Source organism: Rhinoraja longicauda, chromosome 10, assembly GCF_053455715.1.
Source record: "Rhinoraja longicauda isolate Sanriku21f chromosome 10, sRhiLon1.1, whole genome shotgun sequence".
Taxonomy (NCBI): Eukaryota; Metazoa; Chordata; class Chondrichthyes; order Rajiformes; family Arhynchobatidae; genus Rhinoraja; species Rhinoraja longicauda.
The window spans coordinates 7384175-7396857 of NC_135962.1; the positions used below are offsets into that span (position 1 = coordinate 7384175).

Below are 12683 nucleotides of genomic sequence, written 5' to 3' on the forward strand. Positions count from 1 at the left end.
TGTTCCTCCAATTTCCGGTGGGCCTCACTATGGCACTGGAGGAGGCCCATGACAGAAAGGTCAGACTGGGAATGGGAGGGGGAGTTGAAGTGCTCAGCCACCGGGAGATCAGATTGGTTAAAGCGGACCGAGCGCAGGTGTTGAGCGAAGCGATCGCCGAGCCTGCGTTTGGTTTCGCCGATGTAAATAAGCTGACATCTGGAGCAGCGGATGCAATAGATGAGGTTGGAGGAGGTGCAGGTGAACCTCTGTCTCACCTGGAAAGACTGTTTGGGTCCTTGGACTGCCTGGATCAGAGGGTATTAGCTACAAAGGTTTGGACAAAATGGAATGTTTTCTCTGGAGCTACAGAGGCTGAGGGGCACCTGATAGAAGTATATAAAGTCACGAAGGGCATAGACAAGGTAGCTTGGAAGTATTTTTGTTCCCCCCAGGATAGAACTGTCAAGTATTAGAAGGCATTGCAATTAGGTGAGGAGAAACATCTAAAGGAAATATAGTGTTGTACAGCACAGAAACAGGCCACTTGGCCCAGTTTACCCAAGATGCCCCATTTACGCCTGTCCCACCTACCCGCATTTGGGCCATAACCCTCAAAAAACCCTTCCTGTCCATTAACCTGTCCAAATGTCTTATAAATGTTGTTATAGTGCCTGCCTCAAGTTCCTCCTCTGGCACCTGGTTACATATACCCACGACCCTCTATGTGAATTAAGGTGGCAAATATATATTTTTTACACAGAGTGGTGGGTACTTGGAACATGCCACCAGGGGAGGCTGTGGAAGCAGATACAACAGCAAGGTTTAAGAGGCATTTAGACATACAATAGACATGAACAGGCAGGGATAGGGGGACATGGATCGGAGGCAGGCCGATGTACAGATGGGCATTATGGGGTGACTGCCTTTCCGTGCTGCGCGTGCTCCATGTTCTATGATTCCAAATCCAAGCTTTGTAAGTCAATTCAGGGACAAAGAAGAGGTGCTACTTTAGGCAGTGCAACCAGGGACAGGGCCAAACGTCCAGGCCAACACCCCACACCTACAGGTGTCAGAGGTCATGGGGAGAAGGCAGGAGAATGGGGTTATGAGGGAGAGATGGATCAGCCATGATTGAATGGCGGAGTCGACTCGATGGCCTAATTCTACTCCTGTCACCCTATGAACTTCAGTGGTTGGCGTGGAGATGGAGGAGTGAAAGTAACAGTGCCAAGAGGTTCCTGATGGCGTCACAATTGGCTGGGTAAAGTTGGAAATTGTCCCCAGTGTGCAGGACAGCATTAGTGTGGGGGGATAGTTAGGGTGGTGGGCGTATGGAACAAGCTGCCAGAGGAGATAGTTGAGGCTGGGACTATCCCAACATTTAAGAAACAGTTAGACAGGTACATGGATAGGACAAGTTTGGAGGGATATGGGCCTAACGCAGGCAGGTGGGACTAGTGTAGCTGGGACATGTTGGCCGTCTGGATTTCCATTGTATGATTTGATGTCATAGAGTGATACAGTGTGGAAACAGGCCCTTGGGCCAGTGTGGGCAAGTTGAGCCGAAGGGCCTGTTTCCACACTGTATCACTCTATGACTCTGTGACACTAAATCTTACAATGGAAATCCAGACGGCGCTGTGCTGGACATGGAAACATACTGATCAAGTCCTCTGGGAACCCTGCAAGATCAGGACATTTAAGGTGATGTACAGTATAATAAAGCAATCTCTGGCCTGCAATGGACGGTACCTGTTTCTCTGCAGTCTCAGCCCGCTCGTCTGCCTCAATCACACGCTTTTCCAACTCCTGCATCTGCAAGGAAAACAGAAAGCAAGAGTTACACCGATCAGCCAAAACATTATGACCACTGACAGGTGAAGTGAATAACATTGATTATCTTGTTACAATGGCACCTGTCAAGGGGTGGGATATATTAGGCAGTTCTTGAAGTTGATGTGTTGGATGCAGGAGAAAAGATCTTATCGAAACATATAAGATTATTAAGGGGTTGGACACGTTAGAGGCAGGAAACATGTTCCCAATGTTGGGGGAGTCCAGAACAAGGGGCCACAGTTTAAGAATAAGGGCTAGGTCATTTAGAACTGAGATGAGGAAAAACTTCTTCAGTCAGAGAGTTGTGAATCTGTGGAATTCTCTGCCTCAGAAGGCAGTGGAGGCCAGTTCTCTGAATGCTTTCAAGAGAGAGCTAGATAGAGCTCTTAAGGATAGCGGAGTCAGGGGGTATGGGGAGAAGGCAGGAGCGGGGTACTGATTGAGAATGATCAGCCATGATCACATTGAATGGCAGTGCTGGCTCGAAGGGCCGAATGGCCTCCTCCTGCACCTATTGTCTATTGTCTATTGACCTGAGCGACTTTGACAAGGGCCAAATTGTTATGGCCAGACGACTGGGTCAGAGCATCTCTGAAACGGCAAGGCTTGTGGGGTGCTCCCGGTCAGCAGTGGTGAGTACCGACCGACAGTGGTCCGAGGAGGGACAAACCACAAACCGACGACAGGGTGTTGGGCGCCCAAGGCTCATCGATGCGCGAGGGCAACGAAGGCTGTCCCGTCTGGTCCGAACCGACAGAAGGTCGACTGTGGCACAAGTCACAGAAACTTTTAATGGTGGTCACGGGAGGAATGTGTCACAATACACAGAGGTGCATTTTAACACCATTGGAAAGAGCGCAAGTGGGAAATTAGACTTGGTTGGTGAGCTGCAGAAATCCCACCAGGCAAGACCTACAACCAGGCTTTGTACGAGCAGCTGAGATGCGTGGCCCGGCCCTTCTTTACACGTGCAAGGGATTGTCTGAAGACCTCCTGAGCCTTGGTCGTGGTTTCAGCTCAAGTCTGAGCAAGGCAACCTCTGCCAGTGGTGCAGCTGGTAGAGCTGCTGCCTCACAGTGCCAGGGACCCGGGTTCGATCCTGACCTCAGGTGCTGTCTGCGCAGAGTTTGCAGGTTCTCCCTGAGACCGTGCGGGTTTTCTCCGGGTGCTTGGGTTTCCGTCAACATCCCGAAGATGCGTCGGTTAATTGGCCTCTGTAAATTATCCCTAGTGTGTGTTCAAGTCAATGAAAGTGGGACAACGTAGAACTAGTGAGAACGATGATCAGCGTGGATTTGGTGGGCCGAAGGGCCTGTTTCCATGCTGTATCTCCAAACTAAACACCAAAGTGAATTGGGATTTGCCAAGAGGGTAGTGAGGGCTGGACAGTTTTTTTTTTAGGGGAGGAAAAAATAATGGACAAGAAAGTGGTCCTCGCAAAGAAAAATGAAGCTCTTCTTTTAAACCCTCAAAACTCCACGCTGCTAGAGGCCATCGTTGTTGTTGCTGCAGCTGTATACGGTATTGGTAAGACCGCATTTGGAATACTGTGTGCAGTTTTCATATCATATCATGTATATACAGCCGGAAACAGGCCTTTTCGGCCCTCCAAGTCCGTGCCGCCCAGCGATCCCCATACATTAACACTATCCTACACCCACTAGGGACAATTTTTACATTTACCCAGCCAATTAACCTACATACCTGTACGTCTTTGGAATGGTGTCCATATTTAAGAAAGGATGTCCTTGCTCTGGAGGCAGTGCAGAGAAGGTTTACACGGTTAATTCCAGGGATGAGGGGGTTGACATATGAGGAAAGGTTAAGTAGGTTGGGACTTTTCTCATTGGAGTTCAGAAGAATGAGAGGCGATCTTATTGAAACGTATAAGATCGTGAGGGGCCTTGATCGGGTGGATGCGCTAAAGATGTTTCCGATGATCGGGGAGACCAGAACTAGGGGGCATAGTCTTAGAATAAGAGGGGGCTCTTTTAAAACTGAGATGAGGAGAAACTTCTTCACTCAGAGGGTGGTTAGTCTGTGGAATTCGCTGCCCCAGGGAGCTGTGGAAGCAGGATCGTTAAATAAATTTAAAACAGAAATAGATTGTTTTTTAATAGACAAGGGAATTAGGGGTTACGGGGAGCGGGCAGGGAAGTGGACATGAGCTATGGTTAGTATAGTAAGACCTGAGTAATCTCCTGGACAAGTTTCGATCGCCTAGCTTGGGGTCGGAGAGGAATTTCCCGGATTTTTTTCCCAAATTGGCCTGGGTTTTTATCCGGTTTTTCGCCTCTCCCAGGAGATCACACGGTTCTTTTGGGTGGGAAGAAGGGCGATAGTGGGAAGGGGGTTGGGGTGAGATCAGCCATGATCGTATTGAATGGCGGAGTGGGCTCGAGGGGCCGGTTGGCCTACTCCTGCTCCTATTTTCTTGTGTTCTTGTGTTACTGCTTCCTGTGTGGCAGGACACCCGGTCGGTGCCTTTGGCACTCTGGGGGTGGAGAACAGTGCTGCAGAGATACACTTGTGAACAGCCCAAGGCAGGCACTGACCTTCCCAAGGGCTTGGCTGCCGGCCCCACTAAACATGCTGCCTGTGTACAGCTGGTGGGGTGACTGTAGAGTGGAACCTCAGCTTTGATCCAAAACATGTTCGGAGTGGAAGGAAAACGGTTGAAGTCGTTTTACGGGGATTCACTTAAAAGAAAAATAACACACACACACTAGGCAGAGAGAAAGTGGGAGAGTCTCGTGTTTCATAAATCACCTGTTAGATGTGTGTTCAGCAATTACGCGGCTTGCTTGAACCCACCTCTGGCTCTCTCCCGCCCCTCCACCCCCATCTCCTATTGAGGCCAGGCAGCTTCTGAGGAAGTTGTTAAAGGCGCAGAGCAGGTTTGTCCGCTGCGCTATGTGCTTGATGCTTGTGGGGCTGTGTGGGTGGCTGCAACAGGGATTATGTAGTGAGCAAGGAAAAGGCTTTAGCAACATGAGCCCTTTCCTCAGGAGGCCCACGTACCCTCCCATCTGTTTCAGGGCTCAGCCAAGCCCATCTCAATTGCAAACCCAGCTGCCTGCTCACGACCTCCGCACCAGGCACTGCATTGGCTGGCGAGACCCTCCCCAACTCCACGCTCCTTGTCTGGCATTTGGATACTCTGCCTGCACATTCCCATTGCCTGTCTCTCCTAGACCCTGCCTCCCATTTGGGATCTTTCCCTGCAACAGGAGTAGCTGATTGTTGCAAGTTACTGGATAAGGGCCACACCAGAATACTGTGCAGAGTTTTGGTCTCCTGAAGGGCGGCACGGTGGCGCAGCAGTAGAGTTGCGCCAGGGTCCCGGGTTCGATCCTGATTACGGGCGCTGCCTGTACGGAGTTTGCACGTTCTCCCCGTGACCAGCGTGGGGTTTTCTCCGGGTGCTCCGGTTTCCTCCCACACTCCAAAGACGTACAGGTTTGCAGGCTAATTGGCTTGGTAAAATTGTATAATTGTCCCTAGTGGGTAGGATAGCGCTAGTGCGCATTGCTCGCTGGTTGGCGCAGACTCGGTGGGCCGAAGGGCCTGTTTCCGCGCTGTATCTCTGAACTAAACTAATTAAGAAAGGCTATAATGGCAGTGAAGGCAGGGTGGAAAAGATTCATGAGGTTAATTCCATCGGACGAGAGGATCGGCCTGTGAAGGAGGGCTGAAAAGTTGGATGCATATTCCCCGGAGGTCTTAGAAGAATGTGGGGTGATCTTATTGGAGTACATAGATACATTAACACATAGATACATAGACAATAGGTGCAGGAGGAGGCCATTTGGCCCTTCGAGCCAGCACCGCCATTCAATGTGATCATGGCTGATCATCCACAATCAGTACCCCGTTCCTGCCTTCTCCCCTATACCCCTTGATTCCGCTAGTCCCAAGAGCACTATCTAACTCTCTTTTGAATGCATCCAGTGAATCGCCCTCCACTGTCTTCTGAGGCAGAGAATTCCACAGATTCACAACTCTCTGGGTGAAAAAGTTTTTCCTCACCTCAGTTCCAAATGGCCTACCCCTTATTCTTAAACAGTGGCCCCTGGTTCTGGACTCCCCCAACACCGGGAACGTTTCCTGCATCTAGAGTGTCCAATCCCTTAATAATTTTATATGTTTCTATAAGATCCCCTCTCATCCTTCTAAATTCCACTGAATGCAAGCCCAGTCGCTCCATTCTTTCATCATATGGCCGCCCCGCCAACCCGGGAATTAACCTGGTGAACCAACACTGCACTCCCTCAATAGCAAAGAATGGCCTTCCTCAAATTAGGAGACCAAAACTGCACACAGTACACCAGCTGTGGTCTCACCAGATGTGCAAGATCCTGAGAGGGCATGATAGAGGAGATGTTGAGGGTTCCACTGGTGGGAGAGGACTCAGCTACAAGATTAGGGGCAGTCACTTTAAGGCCGAGGTATGTAGACGTTTCTTCTCGCAGTGTGTTGTGAATCTTATGAATTCTGTGTGCCAGAGGTCGGATCACTGGAGGTATTTAAAGAAGAGGTAGGTTTTTTGGGGGGAAAGAGTGGGGCTTTGAGGAATTGGCAAAGGAGTTGAGGACTCAGGCAGATCAGTCACAATCACATTGGAAGGTGGGGTGGCATTGAGGGATCATGTGGCCAACTCCTGCTCTCACGTGTCCTTGTGATTCTTGGGCGTTTCATATTGTGATCCACTGCCTACCCCTTCTTGCGTGCCTTCAAGAGAGAGCTAGATAGAGCTCTTAAGGATAGCGGAGTCAGCGGGTATGGGGAGAAGGCAGGAATGGGGTACTGATTGAGAATGATCAGCCATGATCACATTGAATGGCGGTGCTGGCTCGATGGGCCGAATGGCCTCCTCCTGCACCTATTGTCTATTGTCTATTGTGCCCAAAATCCTCAACGCACCACACCTTCCAGAAGATTTTTTTCTTTCCTTCAATTCCAGGCATTTTGTAGCTGGTACACAAAATCTCCAAATAATTATTTTTAAATTAAAAATCTATCTAAAAACTTTGGTGTGAACTCAAATTTCTGAGGTACTAATTTCTGCACAGTGTCGGTCTACGACTGGGACCAGAAGGTTGCTGAAGATAATTTGAGCTCGCCTTACAATACAATACGAATGTACAAGATTCTCATAACACATGATGAGCGTTTGACGTAGGGTTGCCAACTTTCTCAATCCCAAATAAGGGCCAAAAGGTGATGTCACCGCCCCGCACCCCACGTGACCTCACCCAGCCAGCGGCCACATGCTCCAGCGCCACCAATGGCGGCTAGGCGGTGCCCGGGCCTACACTGTCCGGGCCTACAGTGGCCCCCGGGCCTAATACTGGACAGGGGCGGTCCCGTATAGGACAAACCAATTTAGCCCAATATATGGGATGTCCCGGCTAATCCGGGACAGTTGGCAACCCTAGTTTGACGGCACTGGGCCTGTACTCGCTGGAGTTTGGAACGATATGAGGCGATCTTATTGAAACTTACCAAATAGTGAATGGCTTGGATGTGGAGATGATGTTTGCACTAGTGGGAGAGTCTAGGACTAGAGGTCATAGTCTCAGAATTAAAGGATGTTCCTTTGAGGAGGAGATGAGAAGGAATTTCTTTAGTCAGAGGGTGTTGAATCTGTGGATTTGTTTGCCACAGAAGGCTGTGGAGGTCAAGTCAATGGATATTTTTAAGGCAGAGATATAGATTCTTGATTATTACGGGTGTCAGAGGTTATGTGGAGAAAGCAGGAGAATGGGGTTAGGAGGGAGAGAAAGGTCGGCCATGATTGAATGGCGGAGAAGACTTATATCGTATCGTATCGTATACATACAGCCGGAAACAGGCCTTTTCGGCCCTCCAAGTCCATGCCGCCCAGCGATCCCCGCACATTAACACTATCCTACACCCACTAGGGACAATTTTTACATTTACCCAGCCAATTAACCTACATACCTGTACGTCTTTGGAGCTTACTTGATGGGCCGATTGGCCTAATTCTGCTCATTTCACTTACGATCTTAATAGGGATAGGAATTTGAATTGATGTGAGGAGTAGGGGTGCAGGAGAGTGATTAAGGATGGGCGTGAGTGGGAGGGGGTTGGGGGGGTAGAAGATAGAGGTCTTCATCACATGCCTGGTTCAGAAGCTCAGGAGGTAAAGAGAGACTTGTGGACGCTATGAGAGAGGTGGGAGAGACAAGGCGGCACGGTGGCGCAGCGGTAGAGTTGCTGCCTTACAGCGAATGCAGCGCCGGAGACTCAGGTTCGATCCTGACTACGGGCGCCGTCTGTACGGAGTTTGTACGTTCTCCCCGTGACCTGCGTGGGTTTTCTCCAAGATCTTCGGTTTCCTCCCACACTCCAAAGATGTACAGGTATGTAGGTTAATTGGCTGGGCAAAAATTTGTCCCTAGTGTGTGTAGGATAGTGTTAGGGCGGCACGGACCCGGTGGGCCGAAGGGCCTGTTTCCGCGCTGTATCTCTAAATCTAAATCTAAAGGCCAGGCCTTCGGGTGGGTTTGGGGCAATGTTGAGAGCGGGTGAGCTCAGAGGATGCAAGGTAAGGAGTTTAAGTCAAAACCCAGTTGTGGCTCTTGAAGTGCCCAGTCCAATTTTAACCCTGTGTGGAGAGGCAGAAATGGTTGCTGCCCCGATTTGCTCTGGGAATAATAAATCAATTTTCACTCGCAGGATACTGAAAAATAAACAATGTTGAGCAGTCGAGTTTCGAGCTAACAATTTCTTTAAAGTATTTAAAGCACGAAAAACCCCTTCACGGTCGCTTTCCCTCAACCTCCAGCTCTCTGATGGCTGCCGACTCATCCGAGTCCAATCTCCTTCCCACTCCGTCTCTCGGCACTGGTGGCCGTACCTTCAGCTGCCGAGGATCCAAAGCAGAGATATTTCCTCCACTCTACAAAGCACTGCCTCCCACTAGACACTCCTGCAACCAGCAATCAAAGTCTGATCCGAGCTTGGTCTCTCTCACTTGTCAAGTCAAGTCAAGTCAATTTTATTTGTATAGCACACCCCTGCTTTCCCTCTCATTCCTAAGGCAAGGTCTTTTAAATAAAACTTTAACAAGGAAGCACAGCTAGCATTTATAGAACACCTCTCGCATAATAAAAGGTCTCAAGGTGCTTTGGCAGAGTTTAACACACACACAGCTGACACCACCAGTGCAATTGAAGAGATTGCCTCCCATACCAGAAAGACATGCAGGTTGGTGGGTAAATTAGCCACTGCAAAGTGCACAAGTGGGAATTGCTGCGAATGTGGGGAGAATCAGGCATGGGGGGGGAAATTAGACAATAGACAATAGGTGCAGGAGGAGGCCATTCGGCCCTTCGAGCCAGCACCGCCATTCAATGTGATCATTCTGAATCAGTACCCCATTCCTGCCTTCTCCCCATACCCCTGACTCCGCTATCCTTGAGAGCTCTATCTAGCTTTCTCTTGAATGCATTCAGAGAATTGGCCTCCACTGCCTTCTGAAGCAGAGAATTCCACAGATTCACAACTCTCTGACTGAAAAAGTTTTTCCTCATCTCCGTTCTAAATGGCCTGCCCCTTATTCTTAAACTGTGGCCCCTGGTTCTGGACTCCCCCAACATTGGGAACATGTTTCCTGCCTCTAACGTGTCCAACCCCTTAATAATCTTATACGTTTCGATAAGATCTCCTCTCATCCTTCTGAAGGCGGGGAACGGGATTGCTCCGCGAAGCAGCATGGAGCTGACGGGATGAATGGTGTTGTGAGGACAGCTGGAAAGTAAATCGGAAATCAGGGTTAGGGTTGGTGCTGGGATGAGCAGCTGTGGCATGTCAATGCCTCGCGTGCCTGAAGATAAATTAGACTCCCCACATGGGACAATGCTCACGGGCTGAAACAAATCGTAGTCCCTGCCTGCGCAATACAAGATCATAGAACTCCTTGAAGGAGCCACAGAGCCGAGTTGCTTTCCAGGGTTCCATATCCATCCCTCTTTTCTCTCTGCACTTTGAGAATTACTAGCAGTTCCTTTCATTGAAGTCCAATGCCATTGTCCCATGTTTGTGCCTCTCAAAAGAGAAGAACTGAGAGCCTATTGAGCCACAACAGCTTGGATTAATATAATAAAAATAGACGATATTAGTTTCAATTAGTTTAGAGATACAGCGCGGAAACAGGCCTTTCGGGTCTGTACTGACCAGCGATCCCTGCATGTTAGCACCATCCTACACACACCAGGGGCAATCTTTACATTTACTAAGCCAATTCACTTGCATACCTGTACGTCTTTGGAGTGTCTCGGCATATTGGAAAATCTCGGCACGTTAGTCCGCATCGGATAAGCTTTTCAAAAATTCGGCCAAAGATAGGTTGCAAAGCACATCTTAGAGGAGAGAGTGGCAGAGGAGGTTTCAAAAGCACATCTTAAAAGGAGAGGTGGGAGGTTCGGAGAACAAAATAACGAATGAATGAAAGGCCGAATCATTTCTCGGCTTCAGTGCATTCACAACCAATGAAGTATTTCTGAAGTCCAGTTAGTGAGGTGAGGGAGGAACTGGGGCAGATAATGTGGACACGTCACACTCTCCCAAGAGCGAGCACATCTGCTTTGGCGATCTACATTAAAGGGTGTCCACGATTGGCGCCAGGCAGCCCAGTGATCCAGTGACGTTGCAGAGAGCCGGGCTCCATCTTGACCGTGGGTCGTCGTGGCTCTCCCTCGGGGTCGAGGATGATGGTCTACGTTCTGTTGGTTTTATGAACTCTCAGGTGGCTTACGAGTCCAGAGTTGAGCGATTGAATCAGGCATTCACCGCTCCCGTGCCGGTTCTTGACTAGGAGCCTCCAGCCATCACCTGGCCTGCTCCCCCATTGCCGAAGGTCTTGGGTGAAGTTTTGTGCTGCTCACAGAACGAAGACGCCTGTGCGTGCGTTTGCTTAATGTGTTTAATAAAAATAGACGATATTAGTTTAAATTAGTTTAGAGATACAGCGCGGAAACAGGCCCTTCGGGTCTGCGCTGACCAGCGAACCCTGCATGTTAACACTATCCTACACACACCAGGGGCAATTGTGCGTGCGTGTGTTTGTTTAACGTGTACTTGATGTTGCACTCCAAGAAGCACACGCTCCTTCACAAATCAATCAACTCATTCCAATGGCAAGGGAACCAAGACGATTGGAGTTGATAGATCTGCTGCAGCCTTCATCCGCCTTCACAGCCGTTGAGTTCAAGATAACTTCATCCGCCTGGTCTGCCATTAAGGTCTTGGGTGCTGTCTGTGTGGAGTTGTGACTGCATGGGTTCCTCCAGGTGCTCTGGCTTTCTTCCACATCCCAAAAACGAGGGTTGGTGGATTAATTGGCTACTGAAAAACACTGTGTGTGTAGAGTGATGGCTTCTGGGAGGGAGAGGTGCTCTTTTAGATGCAGCATCTCTTTCAGTGCATCAACGGGTTTTCATTCCACTGTTTCGATCCACGATACTAGACGGTATGGCATGTTATCCAATATATTCCCGAGTCACAAAACGATGACTCCACCCATATCCTTCCTTTGTCCCGCCCCCCTGACATCAGTCTGAAGAAGGGTCTCGACCCGAAACATCACCCATTCCTTCTCTCCTGAGATGCTGCCTGACCTGCTGAGTTACTCCAGCATTTTGTGAATAAATACCTTCGATTTGTACCAGCATCTGCAGTTATTTTCTTATACTACATGAACCAAACCCATTCCTTTCCATGGCATTGAGTGAATCATTACCCATACTGTGAACAAATGTGGGCCCTATGTCTGAGGAAGGATGTGCTGGCTCTGGAGAGGGTTCAGAGGAGTTCAGAAGGATTGAAACATACCGAATAGTGAAAGGCATTGATAGAGTGAATGTGGAGAGGATGTTTCAACTGGTGGGAGAGTCTAGGACCAGAGGTCATAGCTACAGAATTAAAGGGCGCCCTTTTAGAAAGATGAGGAGGAACTTCTTTAGTCAGAGGGTAGTTAATCCGTGGGAACTCATTGCCACAGAGGGCTGTGGAGGCCAAGACACTGGATATGTTTAAGGCAGAGACAGATAAATTCTTGATTAGAACGGGTGTCAAGGGTTATGGGGAGAAGGCAGGAAAATGGAATTAGGAGGCAGAGACCAGCCATGATTGAATGGCGGAGTGGACTCGATGGGCCGAATGGCCTAATTCTACTCCTGTAACCTGTGACTGCTCCCTTTGTCCCACCCATGAAAATAACAAGGATTGAAGACCTTGGCTCAATAATAATAATAATAATAATATATTTATTTTATATAGCGCCTTATCACATGCTCAAAGCGCTTTACAAATACATTTAACATAGAGACAAACAGACAAACTATCCTGACGGAAAAGCGGCGAATACTCAACGCCAGCGTCCTCTCACGTCAGGGTCCGGCAGCAGACATCAAAAAGCACAAGACACACAGATACAATTTTTTACACAAAACAGCCATCACAGTGATTGCTCTAGGCATACCCTCACTGTGATGGAAGGCAAAGTCTTATCTCCTCCTCATTCTTCTCCCGTGGCGCCACGAGGCAGTCGAGGCTCCCAACCCCTTGAAGCCCCCACCGGGCGATGGGATATTATGTATGGCTACTTGATGGTCAGTAAGGATATGGTGAGCTGAAGGGCCTGTTTCTGTACTGCAGGTGAGTACAGGCCCAGTGCCAACAAACGCTCATCATAGGTTAGCCCACGTCCCATGTTGGCCTCAGGAACCACAGACCTAGAATTGCAGCAAGCCACCTTCAAACTGCCCAATAAACAAATTCACCACTGTAATCAGCTGCTTCTTGGGTCAGATCGATGGTAAGACTACCTGTGTAGGAAG

The 12683-nt window shown here is 49.1% G+C and overlaps 1 protein-coding gene across 2 annotated transcripts in view; it reads right to left on the reverse strand.

Moving 5' to 3' along the window:
- The window catches only part of plekhh1 (pleckstrin homology domain containing, family H (with MyTH4 domain) member 1), a 142299-nt gene that overhangs the window by 113816 nt on the left and 15800 nt on the right, over window positions 1-12683 (reverse strand). For both annotated transcript variants that reach the window (XM_078406159.1, XM_078406158.1), the window contains exon 2: window positions 1735-1797. In XM_078406159.1, the coding sequence (XP_078262285.1) occupies window positions 1735-1797 (63 nt within the window). The remainder of the gene's footprint in view (window positions 1-1734; window positions 1798-12683) is intronic.